Source organism: Sceloporus undulatus, chromosome 1 (assembly GCF_019175285.1).
Source record: "Sceloporus undulatus isolate JIND9_A2432 ecotype Alabama chromosome 1, SceUnd_v1.1, whole genome shotgun sequence".
NCBI classification, from domain to species: Eukaryota; Metazoa; Chordata; class Lepidosauria; order Squamata; family Phrynosomatidae; genus Sceloporus; species Sceloporus undulatus.
In genome coordinates, this window is record NC_056522.1 from 98,491,521 (window position 1) to 98,515,253 (window position 23,733).

Consider the following 23,733-nt stretch of genomic DNA (forward strand, 5'->3'; position numbering starts at 1 on the left):
AAGGGGAGTGACATCACTGCTTTTCAAACACCTACTGTTTGGCAAAAACAGACTGTCTGCATCCCTTTAAAATGCTGGAGCTCAGCTGAAAAGATGGCATGACTGGGGCAGGCTCAGTGGGAGCTTCAGTTTTAAAAAAAAGTTTTAATTTTTTAAAAAAAATAAATAAATAATGATTTTTAAAAATCTTTAAAATTACATCTTACCAAATTTACGCTTTAAACACATAAAATTATGTACATGTAAATACATTTAGGCTGTCCATATGATATTGCAATTTAAAGGTAGAATTTTGATAGTTGTTTATAACACAACTATTGCCATTACATTCAGTGATATATAGGAATTATGACTGGTGATCAACACTAGTACAATAAACATTACTAAGGATTTTGTATGGTGTGTTATGAGAGGAGGTCAATGGGGGGTGTTTCATCACGAGTTCTCACACCAGGTGACACCAACCCTAGTGACATCACTGGTGGCAGTGGCTCTGAAGAGGATCTTGCTCTTTCTCTGCACTGGTGATGGAAATGGCACTGTGCTTGCTGCCCCAGCAACTAAATTGAGCCAAATCAGATCCAGTCCAGCTGTCCAGATAGCCAAGAGAACTAGAAGCACTCTGGAGTAAAATGTGGGTTCTCTTAAACCAGATTAATGGCATAAAACAGTGGTTTTGCTGCAAATGCAGCCTTATATTTTTTGGACAGATTGCACTGGGACCTGGGTGAGTCTGATGTAAATCCTTAGTATAGATAAGGCCAGAGACAACATTAAGAGAATGTGAAGAAGAGAAAGAATACATTGTTTACTGAGTCATGCCATAGTGAAAACCTTTTCAAATAACGTGGCTAGTTTTTCTAGTAGTAACTGCTAGAATCTGAGAGAGAGAGAGAAAGGGATAGTTAACAAAATATACAGTTGGACCTCCATATCCACAGGGGAGCCATTCTGGACCACCCCGTGGATACAAAAAAATGTGGAACCTTAAGTCCCATTCTCTCGAATGGTGACACAACATATGCATGCCTGCTAGCATGGCCATGTGCATGCATGGCCTTTGGGGACAACAGGGTTTGCTATCCATGGATGCTCAGATCTGCAGATGGCAAGCCTGCAGATACAGAGTTCCAACTGTACTGAAAAAGATAAAGATAAACCTAAACAGAAAACATATAGATGATCTTTGTGACTCATTTTATAAATAGTGAACTCAGGTTGCACCTGCACTGCAAAAATAATCCAGTTTGTCACTGCATTAACTGCCATGGCTCTGACAGAGAAGGCTAAATGTCTCACAGAACTACAATTCCCAACATTCCATAGCATTGAGCCACGACAGTTAAAGTAGTGGATTATTTCTGCAGCTCAGATGCAGCTTAAGTCTCTTGCATGGAAAGAAATATCTCTTTTCAAACTACAAAGTAATTTAATGTAGTACAATTGTAACATAATGTAATACAATTATAACAAGAATTGATTACACATAACTCATGTTTTTAAATTAGTGACTTCCAAGTTCTATATTGAATGTCCAGATTCCACTGGCTTCTCCAAGTTAATGTTGTGATCATTACTGGAAGTCTGGGTCATGACTGAATATGCAGCAGCTAACTACTGAATGCAAATATCTATTTAAAGGTCAGTGCCCAGTGTCCTTTAACACATGTAAGTCCCATTCAAGCCTGTGCTATTCCCTGTGCATGCTGATTTCCTTTCTGCTTCTGCACATTGATAAGAACAAAATATCCATTATCTGAGTATAATATATATTATTTTATATACAACTGTGTTAATCTGTGGCAGTATAAAAACAAGAAGGTCTATGGGACTTTTGGTTATTTTATCCTGAATTTGTGTACAAGTCACAATGTATTTAAGTGGACTAGCCAAATTAATGATCTTCAATCTCTTATCTTTGTATCACACCAGTGTCCCATTGAAGAAAAGGAATCCTGTCTCATTAATTAAAAAAAAAAAAAACCCACGATGTCTGAAAGCACAATTAAAAGTAAATTTGAAAGTGCAATTAAAGCACTTTTATGGGAGGGGAGGGGGTGTCAGGCTTAAAATAGCAAATAGTAATAGCAAAATAGTAATAAACTGTACATAAACATCAAATGATACAACGGCATTAGGAAGCATTCTCTGTAGCATGTTATAAAACTAGAGAGAGAATTGAGTTATTATTGGATTCATCTTTGTATTTTAAAAAGATACTAAAGGCTAGAGAAAGAAGAACCTTTGCTCTAGGTAGTCTCTGATCTTTTTTCTCTCTCTTTTTTAAACTATGTCTGATCTTTTTTCAGAAATAAGCTTAAAAGTATTTTAGGGGTGGAAATCAGCTGTAAATCAAACCCAGGTCTCCGAGGTGATTGTGATAGAAGTTGCCTAATTGGAAATTTTGCTATCAGCCTTCTCAATTCAAATTGATATGAGGGTTAGTCATGAAAAGGAGGGATGAAAGATGAATGTACAATTAACTGTAATCCCATTACAGAAGTTTAATCTTAATTAATTTGAAACCACTGATTAATTGCTAGAATCTATTCTCTTAGTTTTAAAAGGAATGAGACAAAATATACTATCCATGGGCCGTTAAAAATGGATAGTACTGCAGGCTTCACACACAGACCAGCCTAATGAATGACAAGGGAGTTAGCTCATACAGGCAACCCATCAAAGTGTGGTCTTTAATTTGTGCCCACATATGATTAACCAGGGAGTGTGTGTTCATTTCCTTCTACAGTAATTAAGGGGAGGCGCATCAGATTCATAAATTCCAAGGGGACCATTTAAAGTCTGGTTACATTCCATGGCACTCTTATTAAAGGGCTATCTCTGGGTAAATAAAACAGTTCATATTGCCCAATGAACATTTTGCAGACCCAAAAATGAGATGGGTTTCTAATGAAAGACCATGTATTTTAATGGCTGGCTGCACTGCAGATTAACAGAGACAGATAAATTACAATACACGGGGAGTTTGCAGAGGTTTAAAAGATGCCATTTATAGGGTGAGGCATTAAGATTAAAAAGCCCTCAGATTTCAACCACAGGCAGAACTTGAAAAAGTTATTTTTTGAGGTTACAACTTCCAAAGTTCCCCAACCTGCCTAAATATTGGGATTCTAAGTAGGTTTTCCACAACATGGATTTATTAGAGGTGCTGATGACCATAAACCCACATGGATAAGCAGGTGATCATATTCTTCTTCTTTGATGTTTCCCAAAGCATAAAATTGTATGCTATTGCTCTCTGAGTTATGGCAAATAATGTTACTTGCTCTCCTACTTTCTTGGGAAAGTTTGAAAATAGCCAGGGAAACTGAGGTTTGAAAATGGCCAGGGAAAAATACAGAATGATTACAGCATGACCAAGAACAGAAGAGAGTAAAGACTTGGTCTGATATGTAGAATACTTTTTTGATGAGTAGATTCTCTTATTTGATCAAGAGAAGGACCCATGAGAGCAACCAGGCAGCATTAGTTAGCACAGCTTCTTATTGGACCATTATAGATATCAACTATGTCTATATGGGCAATCCCATTGCTAGATTTGGACCAAGAAGACAGCACTTAGAGCCCTGGTGACACAGTGGTTAAATGCCTGTAATGCAGCCATTCATTCACAAAACACAAGGTCGTGAGTTCAATACTAGCTAGGGACTCAGGGTCGACTCAGCCTGGCATCCTTCCGAGGACACTAAAATGAGTACCCAAGCTTGTTGGGGGCAATTAGTTTAAACATTATAAATAGCTTAAGGCACTGATAAATGGTATAGAAATGTACTTGCTATTGCTATTGCTAACAGTCCTGGGTTGTGTGTTTGTGTGCACATGTGTGTGCGTGTGCATGCACATAATGTGTAGTAGGCTGAATTCAGCATTTTAACATTTGCAATCTTTACTACTATTATTAGTGTTACTGTTACTAGGAATTAAATCAGGATTCACTTAACCTAGAAAAACATTATTCACAATAATGCAAAGACATCATTGATTAAGGGAAGTCTTCTGTTCTTTAAGCTGATCTTTACTCCAGGGAGAGCATTAATAAGTAAAAAGGAAGAGAAGGTAGAGAATCCTGTGTAGAGCAAGCAAGAAAGAAAATCTGAATGATAATCAACATCTAAAGCTCTTTGTAAGTGACTAGGTCTTTATAAAAGATGTTTGTTCTTTTCCAGGATCCCACCAAGTGAAGAGAGAGAGAAAAACAGAGTGACTGTGGGGATATAGGTGGTTTCTACATTCCCCTCCACCACTGGCTTCAGCTCCACCCACCTTCACAACTAGCAATAGCATCACTAGGGTGCTGTCCAGTGTGATAACTCATGGTGTCACCTCCATGGACCTCCCCCCATATCTGAAATAAAAAAGCTGGGGTAGCAGTGGAAGGAATGAGCTGATGTAGTGTGTCAGTATTTTAGAGGTAATGCTGAACTGGAACTTAATCTTGAAGCATGTTTTTCAGTGTGGGTGTCATAACTGAGTTCTTGAGCATGTAAAGATTGCATTCCCATCACCACTGAGCAGTGCTACCTGAGCTTTGCAATGGGAGCAGGCTGGCAGACTCCTGTGGGGAGGAGACAGGGGACTCTGTCTTGTTGTAGCCATGTGCCCCTCAGGTGAATTTGGAACATTTAGGGAGCAAAAAACACAAGACTGGATTCTGGGACTGAGTTCATTCATTATCCCTCCTTTCTCCCAAAAAGGGAACAAAAGAGACTTACAATACAGCTTAAAGAAAAATAGCTAAATCAATGTGTAGCACAACAGTTTAAAAAGGCATTAAAAACCAATCCAATCAAAACAGGAATTTACAATAATTAAAGAAGATGTAAATTGGTAACCACCAGTGGGGCAGGCATGGGATTCTTCCTTGAAATCAAAAGGCGTTGGCTGTCCACCTAATCAGTAAACGCCTTTCAGAAGGCACTGGATGTCCACCTAATCAGTACATGTAATGGCTCAGTCACAGCTAGACCCTGTATCCCCCAAACTGAGACCAACATTCTAACTACTACACCATGCTACGCCTCAGTATACCATCTTTCCCTGCCCCCTTTCCTGTCACACTATGAATTGCTAGTAAATCTCCCTCCCAGCAACTATGTGACTTGCAAAGTTGTCTGGGGTGACTTCACCTTGGGCAATTTAGATCCATTAGTTTTACAAAAGACTTGTACCCCCTCCCCCATGGGAAATGAAAATGACTGCAATGTCTTTCCCATGGTATGCATGAGCAGAGCTGTCAAAATTAGGATTAGCATTTTAGACCATGTTCCAACGTCCTGTTGCCCCCTCCTCCCACCCTTGACTGGCCAGCCTCAATTTGCCTCAGTGCACACAACAACAAGGCACAGACTTCAATGCAGCCCTCAGGAGTTTATTTGGGGATAGTTCTGGGCCAAATTCAGTGGAATGGACTTGTATCTGCATTGGTGTGTCTCATCCTTGGGGAGGTTGACAGTGGCTTCCCAAGTGAGTTCCTGGGACTGAGTTGGGAAAGGACTCAAGGCTTGGGAGGGGCAGTTGTGAGGGCAAGGGGGTCATCCAAGGGGGTGGGGGCAGTTGAAGGGACAAATCCCAATCTGACCAGCCATCAGCCAACCAGCCAAGCTAGGTGGGCAAGGTGAATCAAGGTAAAGGATGGTGGCCACAGCAGTTGTGGCTGGAGGGAACTCCACCTGGCCCACCTTGCACACTGAGGCATTGGTGCTGCCACTGCCAAGTACTCCAAGCAGCCATTGCTGGAAGCATGTTGTCAGTGCATGCCTCCTGGGGGCCATATTGGGGCTCTTGGGGTCCAGAATGAGGTAGAGGTGGAAGTGATCAGGTAGTGAGGTGGAGGGGGGCTCTAGTAGAAATGCACTCCTTGCAGGCTCCCCCATTACTGGTTGGCCAGGTACATGCACCTGGCGATGGCTTGGCACCCCCTCTGAAGGTGTCACCCAGTGCAGTCCACACACCTCACACTCCTATAGTGACACCACAGACAATCAGCTTGTATCCACTGACATATTAGCCAAAAGGGAACATGACTCTTCAAACACGCATCTCTCTTTTACATTAAACAAAATGAAACATTCCAATCAATTCAAGAGTGAAATTACCAGTACATAATATTTAAATATATTTAAGCATTTTGTCATTCCTGTTTTCACTACTTAAATATTAGCCACAAGGAAGCCCAAGCAGGCTCATGAGCATAACATATGGAAGCAATTTAATTTTTTTCTCCTCATGTCAGTCCAGCTAAATCCTAGAGCTTGTATTAGCCCCAGGGGCATCACTCAGAAGGTGTGGACTGTACTGGGTAACACTCCAGAGGCTGCAGCAACCCCCCCCCCCGGAGCAAAATGGGTGGGTGGGGAGGAGGAAGGAAGGAAGGGCAAAGCACCCCCCCCCCACACACACACACACAAACACATACTGGGTGGCACATACTGCAGCAAGAGCACTGATTAGCCTCATTTATTATTTTTATTTATTTATTTCATTTTTATGCCACCTTTCTCTCAGAAAGGGACCCAAGGTGGCTTGCAAGATAGAAACACTTTAAAAACTTTACTACAAAAATTTAAAAACAATTAAAAGAATCTAGTTAAAACACACTGCAATTATTTTCTCCAATGTTAGTTGTGGCTCTGAAAAATAGGATTAGACACATGCACACACAAAGGAGATTAACAATGTTAACCAATAAATGTTACACGTACAGTTTGGAAACCTGCTGTTCTGGTCACAGATCCGACATTGAGTGTTTCTTATTGGTTGGCCAGGTACGTGTTCCACTAACTTGCAGTACATTTCTGGACCTTTTGTACCACAGGTAGCATTTGTTGTGATGAGGGCATTAGAAGCCAAGTTCAGCACTGCTGGAAACAAACCTGAAATAATAAAAATGAAAAATAAAGCTGAAATGTTGCAGTAAATTACTGAAAGAAATGTAAATTCTGTTATAACACTTTAAAAGTGCACATCCATACTATACTAGTTTTGCTTCTGTGATTTGGACTACTACAGCGAATTTAGGAAGTAGATAGAACAAAGGAAAAAGCATGGCAACAAAACCTATCAAAATATTTTGGTGAATTTCATCTCTAGAATTAATACTCCTGGGGTAAGAATTGGAAAGTGGAGACTGAGGTCCAAAACACACTGCAGAAATAATCCAATTTGAGACTGCTTTAAGTGTAGCGGCTCAATGTTAGGGAATTCTGGGAACTGTAGTTTTGTGATCCATTTAGCCTTCTCTGTCAAAGAGCTCTTGTGCCACAATAAACTACAATTCCCAACTAAACTTGAGCCAGGGCAGTTAAAGCAGTCTCAAACTGGATGATTTCTGCAGTGTGTTTTGGATCTGAATCTGTCAGTACACACTAGTTGTTGATGAAAGTAATCTTTTCTGGCATTTGTACACATAGCCTTACCCACAGACACGCACACACAAACACACAAAATCTACATTGAACTATTATATTTATTTGTATTCCATTTTTTTACAAAGGAATCAAAGTGGATTCCAACAGTATAATTAAAACATCAAACAATTAAAAAATACAATTTAAAACCCCCAAAACCCCAACCCTCCCCCCAATTAATACAATATGCATTTGTCTCCACAAATTATTGTCTTTCTAAAATATTCACATTTGTTTGAATTAATTCAGGTGTATCATTTACTTCAAAACAAACAAACAAAAAGTTTAAGAGCCCCATATTGATAATATTCATCCCACTCTCCAGTTCAAATCAGAATGTTTGTTAGAAGGAGGAGAAATTTCAAAATCTCAAAAATACACTGGATCAAAATATTAGGGTTTGCTACAATAATAATAATAATAAAAAAGGAATGTGGCTGGACACCCGGAAAAGCTAAAGACATCAACAGTGGGTGGAATTTTGTTTGTGTCTGGGAATTACACTGGAATCTTATGTCTGCCACCCCCACAACTGGCTTTTTTCCCTGTCCCTCAATCCAGACTTTAATGAGCACAAAGCATAACCTCAGATAAAACTGCCAAGGATGGGCTTGAATGTGTAACAGATTTCTTCAGCCTTTTCTTTTGCTTTTCCTTGAGAAATTAATGCAGCATTATCCCTTCCTTCTGATCTGCCATCTCTGCTCTCTTGTCTGTCTCCACACTTAACCTGTGTGTCATTTAATTACTGACCTTTTTGGTCACGGTACAGTTATCCTCTGACATTCTAAGTTAGTGACTCCAGTGTTCCCTTTAAAAGCCATGTTAAACATATCACCTATGCAAGGCAACCAATTAGCTGCTAACTTGTTCAATTTTTACAACCAGTCAATCAATAGCCAGAACTTTATTGAATTTGCAGCTCGCCACATCTTTACAGATTACATTCCCATTCTTATTCTGGTTTAAAATCTATATTGTTACAATTTGCTGTGTTTCCTACCCCATCACCAAGGCCCAAATAATTTAGAGATATTTATGGTAGTCTCCTGTGAAGAGATAAACAATAAAGATGGGGTAGTGCAAGTGCAAATGAATCATCTGCGCCACTTGTAGACTGACATATGTGTGTGTGTGTGTGTGCATGTGCTTCCAAATCACCTATAGACTTATGGTGACCCCATAAATTTATAACCCCATTATTATGTCTGTGGCTTTGTAGTATGAATAACATAAACACTAGAAATTATTTAGGCATAACATGAAGGCCAGCCTGCTGCTTTCATCTATTGCACATATAGCTACATCTAATAGAAGCAGGGAAACATAATGTGGTGCGGCAGAAAATAATTTATATATTACAGAAATATAAAATGACAAGGTAAAAAAACAAAGTCAAGGAACACACACATATACCACACATACACTAACATATACCACACATACACTAACATATACTTTCTTTGTATATTTTCTTTCAGTTAGCCATTACAATTCCTTGTACATGTGCAAACCAACCTAAGAAAGCTTATGTGAATTTCCAGCGATGAGAACATTATAGCCTTCTAGGAGAAACTAAATAGTAGATGCAGATACATATAACACTTTCCTGTGGCCTTTTTCTTAATTAAAACAAGCCTTGGGAAATCGCCATTAAGAGTGAAAGAGCCTAACAATTTCCCTGCCAGCTGTTTTTCCACTTCAAATCAGCTCTTTTCCAACTACTCTTGCCTCTGGCAGATATTTCCACCATATTAAGGCCTTATAAAGCTGTGCTTTCTAATGGTAACTCTAAGTTTACTCACAAATGAAGTTGAACAGAACTAAAAGTATTCCTGTTTAGTATCAAAATCTGAGTTAATTTAGTAATTAGAAGTGCTATGTCCACCTCAAAACAAATGCACTGTCACCCTTTTCTTTAAATTTAAATTAATTATATCAAGATAATTTGATTCATGGTTTAAATTTAAATACCCAAGCATGTTCATGATGCAGACCCATTTCTTTTCTCTTAGGTGATGTGCGTGCCTGAACAGCACAGTAAGTGAGAAGAGAGATTCACTCTTGGCTTAGGCCCAAGACAGATGGGCAGGCCAAAAGGAAAACAGCAAGGTCACATCAGTGTCATTTATGCTGGGGCCACGACAAGCGCATGCACCCTGCTCCAATCCAGGCTGCCACAGTCCTCAACCAACCCACCGAAAAGGAGCGGCTTTTACCACCCCTTTTTGGCATGGTCCTTTTCTGATGATTCAGGCCTGTTACAGACTGCCAAAATAAAGCTGCTTTGATTCTCTTTGGAGGTATGCTATTTAAATGATGCATGGGTCCTAAGAGTCCAGAGGTCACGCCAAAGCCACACTCCATTCCTAAGCACTGGAGTGCAGCTTTAGTGCAGCTTCTGGATTCTTAGCATGCATGCATCATTTAAAGAGCATACCTCCAAAGAGACCCGAAGAAGCTTTATTTTGGCAGTCTGTAACAGGCCTCAGTTTTTCTAGAGCAGTGAAAAACAAGCTTCCTCCATCCTCAATATGACATCCTTTCAAATATTTAAGCAGGCTATCATATCATCTCTTAACCTTCTCTTCTCCAGGCTAAACATAACCAGCTCCCTAAGTTTCTCCTCATAGGCATGGTTTCCAGACCCTTCACCATTTTAGCCACCTTCCTTTGGACATGATCCAACTTGTCAACATCCTTTTTGAACTGTGGTGCTCAGAACTTGACACAGTATCCCAGGTGAGACCTGACCAAACCATAATAGTGTGGCACTATAATTTTTCTTGATCTGGACACTATCCTTCTATTGATGCAGTCTAGAATTGCATTGGTCTTTTTAGTTGCCACACCACACTGTTGACTCATGTTCAACTTGTGGCCTACTTCGACTCCTAGATCCCTTTCACATGTAGTTTCATTCAGCTAGGTGTCCCCCATCCTATATCTGTGTATTTTATTTTTCAACTTCTGGTTTTCTTTCATATGTAATCTCATTATACCAGGTATTACCCATTCTATCTGTGCATTTCATTTTTCTACCCTAAGTGCAGTACCTTACAATTCTCCGTGTTAAAATCCATTTTGTTAGCTTTGGCACAGATTTCTAATTTATTAAGGTCATTTTGAATGTGAAGTCGGAGGATTTCATGGCCGGCATCCATAGTTTTTTGTGGGTTTTTCAGACTATGTGGCCATGTTCTAGAAGAGTTTATTCCTGATGTTTTGCCTGCCAGCCACAGATGCAGGCGAATTTTAATGATTGAATTTTAATCCTTTCCTCTTGTGTATTAGCTCTTCCTCCTAATTTGGTGTCATCTGCAAATTTGATAAACATGCCCCCTGTTTTTTCATCCGTGAATGCAACTACAAGACAGAATCAAAAATGCAGCTCACTTGGGACAGACCAGTGTGAGTTTCTGTTCAGAACTTTGACTTACCAGTTTGTAGGGTTGGCCTATAAAATTGGCTGCAGCTTGAATATGGACATAAATTGCTATAGTAACGTGTAACATGAGACAGCTGTCTATTCACTAACTACTGAATAGCTTTGATACATTTAGTAAAGTATTAGTCTTGCTGCCAAATTTCAGACTACCTGGTTTATAATATGAACTAGTTCATTTGAATTTTGTTCATTTGTACAGTAGTATGAACTGAGTAACAACATTTATTCTTCTCCAACTCTGATTGTTATCTACAACAGTACAGATTATTATTATTATTACTATTAAACCTTTTGTGTTGTGCAAGGAAAGAACATTGAAAAATAGCTTTTCCCCACCTCCCTAATATTATACAGTACCTTCCCACTCTGATGTACATGCAAATAATAGCAGTGATTGGCTTCTGTTGTTGTTAAATATCTTCAAATCAACGTATGGTGACTGTACCATAGGATTTATGTGGCATGAGTTATTCAACATTTTGCTATCAAGGTCACCCAATAGGTTTCTATAGCTGGATAAGGATTCTGTATCAAAGTCCTTTGCCTGAATATCAGGCTCTCTAGAAACAATCCTGTTCCTTCCTCTCTGAAGGGACAGGGGAGTGTAAAGACAGCTGGCTGCCCACTAGCAGAATGTCATACATAGGGTGATCATGACATTTGACAGTGACCACCCACCATGTTATCACCTTCTCCACCGTTCTAGCCTGGGTTCAGCCAGTTACCATATTTGAGTTTAAGTAGGGAACTATCAAAATTGGCCAAATATCATTTCCTTTTTATTTTTGGGCCTACTTCATTCTGTATCATTTTGGCATGGGTTTGATATTATCCAGTTCTTAATTTGGCTAGTGGATTATGAGTTGGCAATATATTGTTGTGTCTTCTTTGAATTAAGCTACTGGACTTTTATTCACTGTGTTGTTATCTCATGGAGTCTGATATTGGTTTATTCAAGTTTAGGTAGCCAAGTGTGTTACAAGGTGTATATGGAAACCTGTACTTCCTGGAGAATACCTGTACAGCCTATGATGAAAGGTTTTAGAGCAGGGGTGGGCAACCTTTTTGAGCCGGGGGCCGGGTAGGTGTCCCTCAGACAATGGGGGGGAGCCAAAAAATAAATAATTAAATAATTAAATAATATAGGACAACATTTTCAAATGTAGGACACATTTTTTAAAAAATGGAGGACATGCGAAAAAAATCTGATGTTTTTTTTTAAAATGTTAATATAAATGCATGTTTCTTAGGCATGATCAAAATGGAGGACATTTAGGCATTATTCCTAGACAGATGGCAGAAATGTACTTCCCTTTCTGGCCAACCCCCCCTCCCCACATTCCAAACAGCACATTTGGGCATTGAACATGGCTTTACTTAAGATGGCCTCTTTCATATTTGAGAGGCTTATTGCATAACCAAACTCTTTGGGTTTCACACTGAACATGGGTTCACATGGCTATGCATATTGAACATGTCAAGATGGTCTCATAAGTGATTTGCCCTCAGGTTCAACTGTACTTCTCAGAAGTGTGTACTTGGTCAAGGGACTGTGGTTTTTCTTCACTGCACATGAGTTTGTAAAAATCACAGCAACTTACATTGGCCGTGCCTCTTAAGCTGGCTCATATCACCATCACCATCACCATCATCATTGTTAAAACAAAGCAGACCTGTAAAAATGGAATGGAAATCCTCCTCCTCCTCCTGCTTCTGTTCTTCTTCTTCCTCCTCCTCCTCTTGCTCACTCCTTCCTTCCTCCCTCCTCCTCTTCCTTCTCCTTCTTTCCTCCTTCCTTCCTTCCTCCCTCCTCCTCCTTCTCTGTCCTTCCTCCCTTCTCCTCCTCCTCCTCCTCCCGTGCTTCCGCAAGAGGCCAATGCCTCTGCGCGCCTGCGCGAGAGGCCAATGGCCCCGCACGCCTTTGTGAGAAGCCAATGGCCCCACGCATCTGCGCAAGAGGCCATTGGCCTCTCGCGCAAGCACGCGGGGCCTTTGCCCCCATTTGCCCGCCGCCAAAGGCCCTGCGTGCTTGCGCGACAGGCCAAAGGCCCCACGGGGCCTTTGGCGGCGGGCAAGGCAGTGGCAATCAGCAGCAGGACCGAGCTGGGGCCGGTCCCAACGGCTCGGCGGGCCGCATGTGGCCTGTGGGCCGTAGGTTGCCGACCCCTGTTTTAGAGCATGTTCTTTCAAGATAGAGAAATGAATTGCATCAGGGCTAGCCAGCCTCACTATGGTCGATTGATCAGGACTTCCTTTCAGGGTACCCAGTTTTGAAATGTGGCAGAAATAAGACATACTGTAATGGGACATCACCTCATACAAGCTGAGAGTGTTTCACCCTTAATTTACCCATAAAGAATTGGTTTTGGATCCACACTCCTCAAAGTCAGTTTTACTAAATCCTTTCCACGTTGTTCAATGATTTAACTCAAATAAAGTTTCAAAATTCAATTATATTGATTCCCTGATGGGAGATTGGAGATGGGATAGGGACTACATCCAAGGGCACTTGTGCCTGGTACATTGCTGAACATACAGAGACGTCCATGACATCTCCCCACTAATCCTGCCAGGAAAATAAAAAGGGGGGCAAAGAATAAGAGGACACATTCTTTTCCACTGCATTCCTGCTTGTGTATTTCATCATTAGTGGACAGGTTCCACATTTTGGAAATGAATGACAAAACAAATATGACTAGTGTTATAATATATTTGGTTTGCTAATCCTTTTTAATTTTTATTGCTGTTTGCTAACTACTATTGTAAACAGGTCAAAATGTTTTAATCACTTGCATGCTAATCAATAATTGAGATTATTAATAATATTTCATACTCTCCAACATTTTATTGATGAGAACTGGGACACATAGAGCCAAGCAGCAACAGAGTGTGGTCAAGATGGAGAAAGAGTTTATTAATGAGAAAGAATACCCAAGCTAAGATAGACTGCAGCAATTTGCATTTGCCTGATAGCAATAGCAATAGCATCTTCATTTATATACCGTTCTGAGCAATCTTGGGGTGGTTTACAACTGTATTCTAGTTGCCCTCGTCACACTGAATACTCATTTTAATGACCTCAGAAGGATGCAAGGCTGAGTCAACCCTGACCCTGAGCCCCTGGCTGAGTTTGAACTCACAACCTTGTGGTATGTGAGTGAGTGGTTGAGGTATTGGCAGTTAACCAGTGCACCACCAGGGCTCATTATCTTACTGTGAAGGGCAAGATTCTGCCCCTCCTATCCTCTCCCACCTGTTACGTTATTGAGGGCAATCTACTTTTGCACTTGGAATGTTAGCAGTAGTTGTAGGAAGCCAAGGACAAAGAGAGGAGGAGAAGGCGAAGACAGAAAATGAGGTATTTTAAAAGCAGCTGAAAAGGTGGGATGACAGAGGACTGCTCAGAACTGCCTCAACCAGGTCAGGATAGTTGGAGGATTATTGTTGCTGTTTTTGTGTGCCTTCAAGTAATTTGTGATTCATGGCAACTGTAAGTTGAACCTATAACAGGGGTTTCTTGGCATGTTTCTTCAGAAGGGGTTTGCCATTGCCATCCCGTAAGGCTGAGGGAGTATGACTTGCCAGAGTGGGTTTCCATAGCCAAACCGGGATTCGAACCCTGATCTCCAGAGTCATAGTCCAATGCTCTAACAACTTCCCCATGCTGGTTTGGAGGGCACCATCTTTTAAAGTGTTAAGATTATGTTCTCATTTATTTTCTACTTCTTCCTTATTTCATGCTGAAATTGATAGCATTTTATTAGAACACTAGTTTTTCATAACTATCAGCGTCTGAAGTTTTTGACTATTGTTTCTGTAATGATTTGCGTTAGTGTAAACTTTATTTTGAATCATAACTTTGTGTTTTGAAAGCTGCTAAATTATTGCACTGGTTTGAATTTTGCATTAAAGTAGGCTAGGATAGCCAGTTTGCTAGGAAGCACAGTCAAATATAAGAGTTTTCAATTGAATCGCTGATAAAAACATTTGTGCAACTCTCCTACTCCACTACAGATCCCTGCATGAACAAATGCAGCTATTCTAAACCTATTCTAGAGGAAACATTTATTATCTCTTTTTAAACAGATGCTCCACACAGCCAGTGAGGCAGTTAAAGGGAAATGGTTGGAAGAACAGTTGTTGTTGTTGTTTATTTGCAGAGTTAATGAGGTAAAAATTAAAACAGTATGCTCCTTGAACACCATTTTGCAAATACACACATGCACATATAGTCCTGTGGCATGAAGCTGTTTATGGAACAGCTTACCAAAATCATGGGGAAGAAAACACATTGCTCCCAACTGTGTCAATACGCTGTTATTAACTGAGAACAAAATCTGACCCCATAATATAACAGGTTACCAGCAATAACACAAGAATCTATTGTTAGATGTTTTATTAAAGAGACACTGTCAATGTCCCAGTGTTTCTAGAGAGAAGGATTCTTGTCAGATTCAACCCCCTGCTGGCATACATGAGCAGAGAAGGCAAACGCAGCACAAAAGCAACAGAAGGTGGTCAAGTTCTCCTCCCATGAGCCCAAATCTTCGTCTGTTGGCAGCTTCTGCTGCTCTTACTGGGTTCCCATGCCTTGGAGTATGTTTTTTAAAAATATATTTGTGACACAGCTGATAAAGAAAAAGCTCTTGGTTTGTAGCATGTTTCTTAGCCCCTGATGTTTTAGAAAATCAACCTCATTCTTCCTAGTGGAGGTCACATCTGCCTATGTTCACAAAAGCATGGGATCTAGTGCTGAGGAGTCAGTGTGCTAAGATGAATATTCATTTTCATTTGCCCTTGGGTAACTTGTGAGTGTTACTTCATTCTGGATCATGTCTCTAGAATGTAAAGAGAAAACAACTTATTTTTCAAAAAATATCCATGGCTAGAAATGCCGTGTATTGTAATATCCTGAATCACAGCTGCAATAATAAATAAATAAACATTTAAACTGCTAAGACCTAATGAGGAATCACACTTAGTAAAACAAGTACAACTATATATTTATTATTTGAATTAGAAAATGTGGTTTTTCCTTTAGGGAACATAAGATGACATCCTTTTAGATGACTAAAATGCCTTGTTATAGTATCTGACAATGAGGAAATTGGCCTGTTCTACTAAGAACCTGTTAGTATTTGGCTGATAAGTAAAGTGAACTGAACCAAAAGGTGTCCTAGGAAACCATTATGGCAGCCCCTTCACTCTGGCAATAGTTATGTGCAGTCCTGCTTAAAATACTATTTTCATATTGACAGTGAACTATTACAGCAGCCACAGCCAGAATACTGTTGCCCTTTGCAAAGGATGAACTGAAAGAATTGCAACAATTGAAGGATTATTGTGTTGTGTTCTTGAACAGGGCTTTTATTCACTACTCAGATATCTGCATGTATCAGGGAAGCTGGCTAGTGACTGTTGCTACTTTATGCTATCAATGGGATGAGGGAATAATTGGCAGCCATCAATTCTGTCTGCTTCTGGTGACTGGAAATTCAGAATGCTGGTTATGAAGTTTTATTCCATCTGGCTCCATACTAAGAGGACTAGTGCAGCTGGCAAGATGTAATGAAAAAGATTCTGAATAGGATGGTACAAAAGTTGTTTGCTTCTTTCTCATCTCTCCATATCCCTTTCTCTTTGTCTCAGCCATGTAGATATCTGCTTTGATATTCAGAAAGTATTATATAATCATATATTTTACTATAGCAGCTTTTCCCTCAGCCATGTTCAATGCTAAGAAATCATATTTAATTTTGCATATAACAAAGGCTGTGGTAAAATGAACATGTCAAAACATTTTAATTTTATTTATTTTCATTATACAGTAAGATTCCATTTAATGTGGATTCATTTACCATTGTTTCAGTTATCTATGAAGACACCTCATTCTGTTCAGCATTGATTGGTTATACACTGCCTACCAGTTATGTTTGAATGCTGTCCTGTGCTGACTTGCTGTATGCAACCCACCCATTAGTTGCTTGTGTTGGCACAGTAAAGTCTGGAGAATCATTGATGTAGCAAGTCTACTTGGTGGAGAATGATTTTCCAGTCTGCTGGATGAGGATGTTGAGGAACATATTGACAGCTATGAAGAAGTGTTAACCAATTAGGAATTGGAGGAACTTGTTTAGACTTCTTCAGAGGAGAAAGAAGAAGAAACAGAAGCAGAACCAGCAATGTAAACATTAGAGAAATTTGCCAAAGACAAAATTATGGAATATGATCCTTGGATAGAACACACCATTAAAGTAATGGGTGTATGATCACTGAAGGATTATAACATCTGAACTTTCAAGAGATAAAAAATATGTTCTCCCAAAAGTTTCTAGCAGAAAAACAAAAACAAACACTTCCCAGTCATTGACATCATCTGCTCCTGACATTAATGTCAAACCATCGGCAATGTCTGCTTCTGACACAGACATTGGACCATCGGCATCATCCTGACACTACAATCCAGGACCACTTTCTGATTACCCTCCTTCAGATAAATTTTCCTCTTCTGGTGATACACCAGAAGGTCAAAGCTTACAGCTATCAGCCACTACAATGCCTACATCATTCATTTCAGGTAGGGAAAATAAGGTTTGCTATTATCCATGGTTTTCATTCTACATGAATGAAATGTATTCATTCTCATGAAACTGGATCTTATTGTACATTGCATTTTAGTATTGACTGTATATAAATTTAATAACACAGTTATTCTTTCCCTACATCTCACTCCCTCTAACACACACACACACACACACATTTTGATGTAACACAGACATATCAAGAAATCTTGCCAACTGAGACTTTTTAAACTTTCTTGTTAATACTATAGGTATTTCTTTGTAGTGATGTTAGATTATGCAAACTAAAATCCATTTGGTTGGATCCGTACTTGAACAGAAGGAATTCCACCCACATTGGGAAAAGGAACACAAGACTTTTCTCAACTCCTGAGTTCACTCATAGCCCCCTAAACAGCTGATCCTTAGGAATGATAGCCCTTCAGGACTATGTTGGAGACAGCGTACGGTAAAGGTGAAATACAATTGTCTTCACCATGCCCTTTTTCTCAGAGGACCCTTCTAATAGATCTCATTTCAATCCCAAATCCCAATCCAACCTGTTGTAAAATAAAAGATCTCTAAATGGATTATCTTTTAAATTATCTACTCTAACCTAGCAATTCTCCCTCCTTTTCATGTTGTTCTGTTTATTTGATGCTTGTGTTTTTAGTGTTAAGCCAACAAAATATAAAATATATGGAGCTGTAAACAAAGAGCACAAAAGACTTTTCCCTGAGGATATAAAAGATTACAGATGGCTAAATCTCCCAGCATAATTTGTGACCCAACAAAGTGAATGCAGCCTACCTATTGCGGCCTGGCAGGTGCTTAATAGCTGTCCTCTTTTGCTAGTACATAACAAAATAAGAGATGCTGTCAAATCCTCAACAGAAGAGACCATTCAGTCAGTGCTTTTGGTGATGACATCTTGACTATGGTAGTTGCTGGTTAAAGGCTATAAAGTGAAGGTCCATGCATGGTAGTAAATTAAAATGCAGTGAGAAGGTGTATTGAAATTTCCAAACAGGCAATCTGAAATGCATGTTATAAATTATTACATAAAGGACAAAACAGCCGCAACAATTGTTTTTCTGACTAATATCTCCCATTTCCTCAAACATGCTGCTATTTAGTTCAATTATCTCCCTTGGTTCCTCACCACAAACAACCCTTGCCACTGCAAAGAAAGAAAACAATCTGCCTAAATTTCATCTCATCTTTTCCAAACTCTTCTTCAAGGTCTGTGGGGAAACCTTGAAATGTCACTAAATTTGTATCAAACAGGCTGAAAGCAATAAAAACCTGGCAGCTTCAGATGTTCTAAGAAGCATTCTTTAGGAGAGAAAAAAAAGGGGGGGAAGCTACTTGTTGTGTACTGTTGTAGTACTAAGCTATGCTAGTGTGTGGGAACACAGTTAGTAGGCATACAAAAATACTGCGGCAAAACAAAACACAATGTTGCAGCAAAGGATAATTTCCAGCTGTGCACCACAGGGAATAACTTAATGCACTCAATCCACCATGTAAAAGAACACTTTTATACAACCAGAAAATAAGTTCCATTTGGAGAAATCACTGTCCAGACACAGCAATACTTCCAGACTGGAAAATATGATGTTAAAAACCATTTGTCCACAGGCAAACAAAATCCAATACCACCGCCTTTCAGTTCATGTTTACTGCTCTGATCAACTGTTCCTACAGCGTTAAACAACTCTGTTATCTTTTTTTGTTTGGGAAAGAGCTAATGCATTTTTGCTGTATTGCTGTTACTTTCACTTGTCAATCTTTTTATTATTATTTTCTGCTCTAAGTCCTCAAAATGTTTGTTCTTTCTTTTAGAGAACTTTCTGAGAACTTTCCTGCAAGTTATATTTTCCACTCCATGTCAAAATATAATTTTAAAATATTATTCCTTGATATGTAACATTATGACATACAAAAAATTATCGGCCAAACTATTAATTTCTAGATTGGTATTTTCATAACAACTGTTTATTTACTCCTGGGCCTCTACTCTGATCCTGACATCAGAATCACTAATATCTAAGGTAAGTGTCAGCTCTGCATATTTTGAAAGACTCTTCTTGACTAAGATGAGAAAAATAATAATAGAGCTGCTAACTGGGAGACAGTGAAGATAAATGTGTTTGATATCAAGGGTAGAAGCTGTGACAGTTGTACAGCTGCTAATGCCCTCCCAGAAGAAGGGACTCATCAAGAACTTCCTAGAACTACACTAAGAAGATTCCTCTTCTTAGGGTGTATGTACACTGTAGAAATAATGTAGTTTGACACCACTTAAACTGCCATGGCTCCATCTGATGGAATTCCGGAATTTGTAGTTTTGTGAGGCACAAGAGCTCTCTGACAGACTAGGCTAAAGACCTTGTAAAAATACAAATCCCAGGATTCCATCAGATAGAGCTACAGCATTTAAAGTGGTGTCAAACTACATTATGTGATTGTCACCTGTTACTTTACCAACTCTCTACCCCCTGACTGAGGAAAAGTGAGCAAGTGCATGAAGAGAAGGAAGAAGAGCAAGTGATGCCACCACCTGACACTGGCATTTCAGCTCACAAAAGAACAGATGTGAACAGTGGCATGGAGGTTTCGGAGCAGCAAGAGACATGGTGACCATGGTGAAGTGGAAGAGTCCAGCATTGAAGGTGTTTTCACATTCAAAGCACGGGTCTTCCAAAACTAGGGAGCTTCCAGACAGAAGATTCTTACTGCAACTATTAAGTCTTTTTTATTTGCCTTACCAGATTTTGAGGGGGTACAAAAAGATGGGAAAAAACAATAAGGAAATATGGGAGGGTTACAAGCTGAAGATGGCGACATCTAGAGCCTTATCACATTAAAAACAAACCAAGCAGGCAAATAGAGAAAAGCATGATTATCTTTCTGTCTCCACATAACGTTGAAGCACTTTCATTCTCTTCTAGTCATAAAAACATGGGAGAGAGTTGTAAAAAACATCCCTTTTGCCAAACGGATTTTTCCAGCTTGGCAAAAGAGATACTTTTATGACTCTCTTCCATGCTTTTAAGATTGGAAGTAAACGAAAGTGCTTCATCATCATATGGAGACAGAAAGATAAACACGCTTCTCTGCCTGCTGTGTTTGTTTTTAATACAAAAAGGCTGGACAAATCACCAGGGGCAGATGATATTCCAAGTGAACTGCAGCAATCCGCATTGGCAGAGTCAACTCTAGTGCTAACCAACATATGTCAGCAGATATGGAAAACAAAATGATGGCCAACAGATTGGAAATGATCAATATACATCCCCATCCACAAAAAAGGAAGCACAAGAGACTGCAGCAGCTATAGGACCACAGCACTAATCTCTCATGTAAGGAAAATCATGCTCAAAATTCTGCAACATAGACTCCAACCATGCATGGAAAGAGAAATCCCAGAAGTTCAAGCGAGATTCAGGAAAGGAAGAGGCACTAGGGACCACATTGCAAACATAAGATGGCTAATGGGGTGCACCAGGGAATTCCAAAAGAAAATCAGCACATGCTTTATAGACTATGCAATCTATGCAGTCAAAGCCTTTGATTGCATAGATCATGAAATGCTATGGAATGCCTTTAAAGACATGGGAGTGCTAACACATCTGATACTCCTAAGGAGGAATCTGTACTTAGGACAAGAGGCTACTGTCAGAACAGAACACGAAGAAACATAATGGTTCCCAATTGGTAAAGGAGTCAGACAAGGCTGTATCCTTTCACCCTATCTGTTGAACCTGTATGCAGAACATATTATAAGAAAAGCAGGGTTGGACACAGAAGAAGGAGGAGTGAAAATAGGAGGAATGAATATCAACAATCTAAGATATGCAGATGACACCATAGTACTATCAGAAAAATTCACAGAACTGGAACACCTACTAAGGAAGATCAAAGAAGAAAGTGAAAAGGCAGGCTTACTGTTGAACATAAAGAAAACAAAAATAATGACCACAGAGAACTTACACACATTCAAACTAGACAATAACAAAATAGAAATAGTAAAAGAGTTCTCATATCTGGGATCAAACCTAGATAGAAATAGAGACTGCAACCAGGAAATCAGAAGATTAAGAATGGGGAGGGTGGCTATAAAAGAACTAGAAAATCATTTTACACATGATTGCCTGTATGGAGATTTTTGGCTGTAATCCCGCTTCGATCCATTGGGAGAAGTAAGAAAATACAAATAAACTTATTATTATTATTATTATTAAAAGATTCTAAAATGCAAAAATATACAACTGCACACAAAGTTATAACCATACTAGCCATTATTATGTATGGATGTAATAGCTGGATAGTTAAGAAAGATGATAGGAGGGAAATGAATTCCTTTGAGATGTGGTGCTAGAGATGAGTGTTGAAGATCCTATGGACAGCCAAAAGGACAAACAAATGGGACCTAGGGCAGACCAAGCCAGAAACCTCCCTGGAAGCCAAAATGATCAAGCTGAGACTGTTGTACTTTGGACACATCATGAAAAGGAAGGACTCATTGGAAAAGACAATAATGCTGGAAAAGGTGGAGGGAAGTAGGAAGAGAGGAAGGCCACATGCTAGATGGATGGACTCTATTAAGGAGGTCATGGGTATGGGGTTGCAGGAATAAAGCAGAGCAGTAGAGGACAGAGGGTCTTGGAGATGTCTCATCCATAGGGTTGTCGTGGGTCAAGATCGACTCGAGGGCAGTTAAGAACAACAACAAAGGCTAGATCTCCTTCAAACATCAATGAATAAAGTAATGTGGAATGAGAATAAATCTATGAATAAATCAATTAAGATTTTTCTCCTTGTTGGATTTCAGTGGAAAAAAAGAAGAAAAGGGGGGTGGGGGAGAAGGATGATGATGATGAGAATGCCCATGCCTGGAATCCCTGGAAAAATTAGTGGGTGAAGGAGGTTGATGCCATGATAAAAGCCTCTTCTGGAACCACCCAAGGACAGGGGAGTTTACAGTGAGAAAAGTGGCTCACCTAGAATGCCTTGGCCAAGTATCTCCTCCAAAACTTGCAGCTATGACTGGTCAAGGGACACTGGAAATTCTGGATCACAGTTGAGGCACAAAATACACACAGAAGAGATGCTTACCAAATCTGCAAGTAACAGAAAGCAGGCTTATCCAGTTCACAGATGGTTCAATGTTGTGGAGACAGGAAAGAGATTGGTAATACTATGTTCTGATACAAATTTATAATGTATCCTGTATAGCCAAGTGTGATGACTGGTCCTCCAGTCACCTGAGGACTTCTCCTGAACTACAAAGGGTTAATCTGGGAGGAGGTACATGCTAATGAGAGATGACATCACATGCTAATGAGCTGTGGCATCATAGCTGATGTAAGGTCTAACTGACCAATCAGAGAGTAGGACTGCGAGATTCAAGAACTTTCTATGGGAAATCTTTAAAAGGCCCTTTGCGGCCATGCAGTTCTTTGTCTCTCCCTTTGTCCTCTCCTGGGGGGGAACCAGATGGTGTCTCTTGGAGTCTGGGAGACACAGACTCAGGGGAATGCAGGTCGAGAGGCAAGGGGCCCTCCCTGCATCCAGGAACTCAAAAGGACTACAAATCCCATCACTTCGTGAGTAGTTAAGAACGTGTTAGCTTAGTGCATTTAGGCCTTTTTGTTATTTTCAACAATGGCTTGTGTGAAATGAACTCTTTGCAATTATGCTTTTCTAGACCTGCATAGCAAGGTGGCTCTGCACGAATGATATCTTTCTATTCTATGCTATTTCTCTAAAATAAACTCCTTTCTTTTAAACGTATCAGCTGTCTCTCTCTGGCTCCTGTACACGTGCCTAGACTCGGCTACTGATTGCTCTGGGTTAGTACAGAAGGAAACTAGATCTCTCTTTCAAGCAAGTCCCAGTGTGTGCTTGAAATATTGACAATTCACTGGGTGGTGGCAGCGAGACTATAGGACCTCCAGGGGTCTCATTTTGCTCAACAGGTAGCGAGAATGGAGATCTAGGAGATCCTAGAAGGGAAAGTGTGACAAGAGGGGACTCCCTAGGAGTAAAGGGCCAAGCACAAGGCGCCAAGGGTTCCAGGGAAAGGCCCCCAAGTCACCACACCAAGAAATAATGGAAGGTATTTGGAACAACTAGCTTTGACTATATTACAGGTATACAGTCACCTTATAATAGGAATGGGGAACCTGTGACTCTCCAGGTGTTGTTGAATTCCTGCTCCCATCAGATCTTGCCACCATGGCTTAATAATCAGAGATGATGTGATTTTTACTCCATCAATATTAGAGGACCA

The 23,733-nt window shown here is 39.8% G+C and overlaps 1 protein-coding gene across 1 annotated transcript in view; it reads right to left on the reverse strand.

Moving 5' to 3' along the window:
* Positions 1-23,733, reverse strand: part of LAMA2 (laminin subunit alpha 2) — a 590,097-nt gene that overhangs the window by 421,951 nt on the left and 144,413 nt on the right. The window contains 1 exon segment of the mRNA XM_042456962.1: positions 6,723-6,893. Within this exon segment, the coding sequence (XP_042312896.1) occupies positions 6,723-6,893 (171 nt within the window).